This window comes from Rhea pennata, chromosome 2 (assembly GCF_028389875.1).
Source record: "Rhea pennata isolate bPtePen1 chromosome 2, bPtePen1.pri, whole genome shotgun sequence".
Lineage (NCBI taxonomy): Eukaryota > Metazoa > Chordata > Aves > Rheiformes > Rheidae > Rhea > Rhea pennata.
In genome coordinates this window covers 43,952,109-43,959,536 of record NC_084664.1, presented here as the reverse complement: position 1 = coordinate 43,959,536, position 7,428 = coordinate 43,952,109, and the positions used below count along the sequence as shown (strand labels likewise).

General features: G+C 45.7%; 1 protein-coding gene across 1 annotated transcript in view; it reads left to right on the top strand.

Moving 5' to 3' along the window:
- Window positions 1-565: 565 nt before the first annotated feature.
- The window catches only part of SLC4A7 (solute carrier family 4 member 7), a 103,127-nt gene continuing 96,264 nt past the window's right edge, over window positions 566-7,428 (top strand). The window contains exon 1 of the mRNA XM_062569343.1: window positions 566-800. Coding sequence (XP_062425327.1) covers window positions 753-800 — 48 coding nt within the window. The 5' untranslated portion in view covers window positions 566-752. The remainder of the gene's footprint in view (window positions 801-7,428) is intronic.

Below are 7,428 nucleotides of genomic sequence, written 5' to 3'. Positions count from 1 at the left end.
AAAAAAAAAAAAGGAAGAAAGAAAAGAAAATCAGCCTGAGGCAGGCACCTGGCATGGAAAATTTCAGCCTGCCTGGTTAAAGCTTGGCAAAAGTCACAAGCAACTGAGAAACAGGCACTATGCAAGTGTCAGACAGCCGTAATCGCTGGCAGCGCTATCAGCCGTGTCTGTAGTAACCCGCTGCTGACGGCCAGTGCCGGGCCGAGCGCTGACTCCGCTCCCCGCCCGCTGCCCGGGGGCGCCGCGCAGGCCGTCGCGGCCCTTCAGCAAGAGGAGCTTCACCTCGGGGCAACGCTCGGCGCTTCCGCAACGCCCCGGGGCAGCGGCCGAGCGCAGGCGGGGGAACCCCCGCGGCGCCGCCGGCCAGGGCCCGGCTAACGGCCGCGCCGCTCCTCGCGCCCTCTCAGCGCCTCGCGGGGGCGGGGGCGGGGGCGCGGGCACGGGGCCGCTGCGCGCCCTCCCATTGGCTGGCGGCGCTGCGGGCCGCGCGCGCGGGGCGGGCGCAGCGGGCGCGCCGAGTTGGTCTCGGCTCAGCCCCCGGCGCGCCGCAGCAGTCAGCGGCCGCCCCGTCCCGAGGGCACCGGCGCCGCCCGCCCGCCAGACAGTGCGCGGGGCGCCGGCGTCCACCGAGCGAGCAGGCAGGCAGGCAGGCAGGGACAGCGCCGAGCCCTGCTTCCAGCCCGGCTTTCTTCTCCCTTTCTCTCCTTCTCCACGCCCGCCGCCGGCCGGGCGGGTTCGGCGGCACCGCCGCGATGGAAGAGGAGCGGGCGGGCGAGCAGATGAGACCGTTGCTCACCACGGTAACGCGCGGGGCGGGGGCGGTCGGAGCGGTGGTGGGGGACCCACGGCGCCTGCACAGTGTAGGGCCGGCCGCGGGGCAGCGGCCCCGCTTTGTGCCCGGGTCGCCCCGCTGCCTGTTGGCGGGGCGGGGAGGGGGGGGTTGGGAGGGAGGAAGCGGGGGAGGGCGCAGGATGTGGCGCGGACCCTCCTCTCTCCGTCTGCCTCGCCACCGGCGGCGGCAGGAACACGGAAGCGGCGCCGCCGGCACCTGGGCGCGGGGGGCGCCGCGGCCCGCGGGGGCGGGGCGGGGGGCGCAGGTGTGCCCGCGTGCCGGCCTCGTGCGCGCGTGCCGGTCCCCCCCCCCCGTATGGCCGTTACCCCTCCCCCAGTGACCGTTGGTCCCCTCCCCGTGACCGTTGCTCCCCCCCACCTCCACGCAGCCGCTGAGTGGGTGGGGGTGGCGGCTGGGGTCTTTGTTCCTGCCGCCGGCGCTCGCCTCGGGCCTGGCTGCAGCGTGTGCCCGGCGCGTCGGGAGGGAGACGGCATGTCTCCATCCGTCGCCTGCTTCCCCCGTCCTTTGTGAGCCCTGGCCCCTCGCCTTGCCGCCCTGCCTGCCCCCCGGGCCGCCCCCTCGCCTCGCCGCCCTGCCTGCCCCCGGGCCGCGCTCTGATGAGTTCCTGGGCGAGGGAGGAGAGCGTGCACATGGCAAGCAGCGAGCTTCCCCTTGTCCTCACGTTGCACGGCCACATAGCTAGGTCAGGTGGTCGGGGCGAGTTCCCGGCGCACTTCTCGCCCTTTAAAACGGGGGCCGGGAGCGGGTGGGTGGAGATGGGTAAAACTACAGTGCTTGGGTTCATTTCCTTCCAGGGCTGGTGGCTAAGTAAAGCAGACATGTGTTGCCTTACTTCCTGCATTACTGAAAAATACATGTGGTTCCACAGTTGTAATTTCCCCTCCCTTCAGATGACTCAAGGTCTGGATTTTGTTAATGAGTCTTTGTGTCCTTATTCTGATGCTCTTCTTCAAGGCCTTTTTCAAGGTGTCACACAGTGTTTTCTTTTTAATGCCTGAGGAAGAGGGGTGTATACTCTTTAACGTGAAGTACACTGTGATGGACAGAGAAACAACACTGAAAACGTAGTAGTTTTCACCATTTTTCCATTACTCTTCAAGGAGAGGCTTGAGCCACATTTGATAAAATTGGCAATCTAATGAAGTGCCTGCTTCCTGTGACATCAGTATGTTTAGTGTTTCCTTTGTTATAACAGGAGCTTTGGTAATTTAGGGGCTTAAAGATCCACAAGTATTACAACTATCTTCCTTGGATTCTTACCTTTTTTGTTGTATGTTCTCTTTAGAAATTACTGTGATTGCTTACATCTAAGGTTTTGGAAATCTACCCATTTCTCCATGGTCTTGCCTTTGCACTAATCCATGTTATCTTGTTCAAAAAACTTTCTTAGTGGAAACAAACTGCTTTTTAGGTTTAATTCCTGTTAAAACTACCTTGCTTTTATGTAAGAGAGACCTCTTGTTAGCTGGCAGGAGAATTCGCTTTTTTAGTAACTACGCTAGGCTGTATGTAGTAAGCTGCAAAATCTTTGGGATTCGGGCGTGTGGTATTAATGTAAAAGAAGCTAATGCTTACCCTCAGGTGAATCCCAATCGAAAGACTATTGAAAGCTTCATGAAAGTTGATGTGTGGTTCCAAGCACATATTTGTAAAGCGTTAGTAGGAGTCATTGGGATACTCTTGTAATACAGATTAACAAGGGGCTTTTGGAAATGCCACTTAAGCCACTGTACTGCACTGTCAATTTAGATTTAGGCTTTTGAACTGGGGTGCTCGGCAAGTGATCGACTTTGTCCCTTGCCTTGCACAGGAACGCCTAGTCAGGACCCTGCCCTTGGTCCAGAAGGTGTTCAGTAGGTAACTATAATTGAGACAAAGTGTGAGGTCAGAAGTGCTTGAAAGAGAATATAAAGATTAGTAGGAACTAAAAAAAAAAGACAATTCTAAGGAAAACACATGAAATATGGTTTAAAGAAAAGATGGGATGTGTGCCTATCCTCTGGCAGTTATGTAGTATAGCACCGTTGGTTGTATTGTGGGATTTCATATGTAAAAGGCATGATTCTATATAGGTTAAAACTTACTAGTATAATACTATTGTACTTAAGTCACAATAAGAATACTTTTGACCATATAACTTGTCTTACTCTTCTAAGTGGCATAGGCTATCCCATGCTTCTGCTACTACAGCTGTAGTACTGCTAAAAGAGCTTGCTGAAATAGCTACACCTGCAAGGCTTTTCAGAAATCTCTTGGTAAGATGACAGACTTGTAAAAAGCATGAGTTTAATCTGAGGACTTATCTTGCTGCTTAAAAACACAAAAGGAAGCATGATAAAACAAATAGCTCCCCAGCTCTTCCGTTCCTTTCCTCCTCCAGTGTTGGTAAATTAGAGTTCTGTATTTATGGAGTATTAGTTAGAAATAAGAAAGTTCTGGTGCTCCTTGTAAAGAGGGGCACCTCTGTTGATCAGTTTTCCCTCTTGCCAGATTTATTTCATCAAAAGTATAAAAATACTTTTAAAGCTGGCTTGTTTTGTATTTTATGTCCAGTCTTAAGGAAGAGAACCATGAAGTAGTTCAGGGCATTTGTATTTTGAGGAAACTGGTTGGTTGGCAATGTCTATGCGAAAGTGTGTGTGTGTGTGGGGGGAAGCAAATGCTTGCTATAGTTACTACAACCAGAGAGAATACAATAGGAAACAGATCCATTACTGCGTAAGTTCGTGGTTCTGTCATACCTTACGAACTGTAAGCATTTCTGCTCCCTTCTTCTCAGGAAAGATACATAGTATAGGAAAAGATTAACAGAAGGGCAACAAGGATGATCAAAGATACGAATTAGCTCCTGGATGAAAAAATGATTTGAGTAGGCTAGGACGAGTCAGCCTGGTAGAGATGACTTGGAGGTGGAGCAAAGATGTATTAGGGCTCTATAACACAGTTCTGTGAAGAGAGCAGATGGAGATGGAAGAGGAGGTAAACAGTCAAATCGCCTGAGTTAGGAGCTGTCAACTGAAGCTGATAGGATCTAGGCTCAGAACAAACAGAATGAGGTGGCTCTTCACTCAGTTCAGGAATTTCACAGATACGCTTGCTAAACAAAGTGCATACAAGAAGTTTGTATGGACTTAAAGGGGTTGGAAGAGATACTCAGGTTAATAAATGGGCTTCAGAAAATCTGAGCTGAAAATAGCTAGAGGTTGGCAGATCATACTGGGGAGGTGTTCTGTGTTGTATGCTTGTCTTGTTCTTCCTCTTCCGTCAACACATACTCTTTATTGCTTTGTTTAAGTAGGAGAGGAGTGTGTTATTTTGATTTCTACACAGTGTTGAGTTGCAGCAATGATGTTAAAATGTTTGATACTGTGCATGTATGATCTTTGTACTAGCTTCATATTTTTGTCACTGTGGTAGTCATCACTGGAGTGGTGGCTTTTTTTTTTCTTTTTGAGTTTTGCCGTTGTAAAGGAGGCACCAGCAGCCACCACTGCTTCTGTTCTATACTGTATGTTCTTATGTTCTTAGGCTCTAACAGCCTAAGCACAGATTTTGAAATGCCAGCTGTATCTGAACTTTTTATGTTGCTAATCAGCATGGTTGTAATTCAAGGAAGCTCTGGCTGTGGACATCCAGGATCCTTGTGCAAGCTGCTATTCTGTTTTGTTTTTAAGCAGGGAAGTGTGAACGTGGTGTCTCCTGCATTTGGAGAAATCGGAAGTCAGTACATCAGAAATTCAAGAGATGAGTCTCATCATGAAAAAACAGTCTTCCTGATTGAGAAATCTTTTGGAGACAGGATAGATAGACCTTTAGTCTTATGTTTAAATAAGAAGCCATCATATAGTTTCCAGATGTTACACAGTCAACCACTTTTTTTTTTTCTTACTGAGCAAGGTGCTCTGGAGAATTCAAAACTCAGGCTCTGACTTTAGTTTACCAGTGTTTTACTGAGATAGGTAAAATAACAAGGGAATCTGAGGAATGGACATTAAATTCCAATCATGATGATTTAGAAAGTCTGTTGCAAGCAAGGATGCAATAGAGAGGATGAAAGTAAGCGCTTTGTGGATATTTGTATCATATATTTCTGTCTGAAACCACAATGGATTTTACTTCAGATAAGTTTATTTAATACTTGCAGTAGCCGTAAGTAGCATTTAGAAAGAACTTGAATTTCAGTTCTGTCTCTAGGTGTTTTTCAGGTAATATTTCCATAAGACATCTGTATGCTCTCTTTAAGAAAAATTAAAAAAAGCAAATGAAAGCTTTGTTTGCCTTAGTATTTGATACTGCTTCATGTGTATCGTAAAGAGTTCAAAAGACTGTAGACCTTGCAGTATGTCTAAATAATGGCTGTACGCTTCCTTGTGTCTCTTTCTTCACATAATGATTTTTTTCAATTTCCTTACTTTCTGTTATCTTTGTGTTTGGGATATGGGGGTGGGTCTGGGCATAGAAGAAAAGGCTTTATTTTAGTTATCTCAGCTGGTTTCTCTGAAACTTCATTGATCCAAGATAGATATTCTTTTGGAAAGCAATATGTAGTCCTGGAAGAAATCTTAAATTGTTGGTTTTCTACTGCTTAATGAGTGAAATTTAGCTTGTGGGGCTATTTCTTTGTCAAGCCCTCGAATGGCTTCTGAAAGATGGCTTATGAATCTCGTCACTGTGTTTTCCAGAGCTGTGGTTGTGGCACAAACATATGGATGCAGTTCAAATTCAGTAGTGAGTGAGTGTGTGCGTGAGTGAGTCTTCCTGGAGTCTGGCATGCTCGTGAATACATACTGGCACAGATGTGGTACTGTGGGAAGCAGCCTTGGGTTTAATCAGAATAATACCTGTTGGTGCTCTTTGAAAATTAATTGTCCAGGTTTCCCACCTTTTCTGCTATATCCTGTCTCTTTGTTTTCCAAGTAAGGGAGAATGGACAGTATTTACTTACATGTAAGATGGTTAAAGTATTACATCTGTAATAGAAGCTTTGTAATCCTTTGAATCTTGAGGGGCCCCTTGTGTGTTGTGGTCTCATGTTTTAGATTTTTGAAGTATAAAATTGTAGAAAGAATGGTATAATGCATTGGAAGATGGAACTACAACATTCAGTGAGAGAGATCTGTCTTTCTATCACTGACCTACTTGTTGTTCTAGAAACTAAATGCTGGGAAAACATTATTTTCTTGAATTACTGGCCTTTATTTGCCTTGTTTCTTGTGGTGATTTAAATGAGTCCTCTGGAGAATATTCCACTGATACATATTAATTTTTTTTCATGTTAACATAATGGTGTATTCTCTTTATAGCTTGACAAGGATAACTGAGGGAATATCTATACTGCATAACTGAGCACAGTGCAGGAAACTCTCCTCCCCTACAAGTTCATGGCATTTGGCTGAATCCAGGGTCTCTAGAAGTTAAAGCAGTACAGTTACAGCAGTGTAACAGTGCCCCAGATAAATAGCTTTGATGAGAGAGAAGTTGATTAGCTTGTAGCATCTTGCTGACTTGATTCTATGGCTTTTGAGAGAGAAGCTGCGTTTCTGTATTGTACTGTTTGGATGCTCTAGGTTTGATTAGTGTACCCATCTCAGACACCTCCGCCATGCAGTGGGCCATGAGCTATGATCTCTTTGATCACTTCTCAGTTAAATTACTGTAAGCCGCTATTAACTACATGCTGGCAGTCTTTTTAAGTTCTTCTTAAGGTACCCATAGCTGTCGTATACTTGACATATTACTTGAACTTTCATGAGGCTTCGCTGGACAGCAGATAAAACTGTAAGATATCTTAAGTTGAGTAGTTGTTCCCTTATCTCTGTCCGATTCACCAGGTGACTTTTGACATATCACCATGATTGTTAATTCTTGAATATTAATGTTCTTTAAGCAGTACTTAAATGGAATTTTACCAGTGCTTGGTAAAATACAGGGTATAACACTTTGTATGAAAGTGGAGAATGCCTCTAATGACTATTTCATGTGTTTGGTTTATCATATTCTGAAACAATAAAGTTTAGGAACACCTCAAATTATTTACTAAAATTAAGACAGATATCTAGCTAATGTTTTGAAATAGTGGTATGAATAGTTAAGTTTTTTATAAATAAGTAGATTAAGGAAAGCACTGCAAGCATACAGGTTGCTTAACATTGTAGATTAGCAAATGTCTGAATTGTGTAACTGGTATTTAACTTTGAGCTATGGAGTATACAAAATTTCTGAAAACTCTACTTGCAGAGTACTAGAGGTGCACTAACACATTCCTCTTATTTCCACCTGGAGGTTTAGATGCAAAAATGAGAATATTGATTCTTTTACAGAATATCTTACGTTGTCTGCAGTAATAAAGCAGTGTGTAAATATGTATTTCTAAATCTACATTTGCACAATTAGCCCCAGCTAAATTACAGCAACGTTATTTTTAAATAAGTGTAATATTTGCATTTAAAAAGTCAGTCTTTGCATCTTAGAGGCTCTGTTGTGTGTTTCTGAAAACATCAGTTCATGCAAGCATTCCAAATCCATCTTGCCAGTATATCTCAACAGTGATGAAAAGGAATATCTGTTTAAATGTC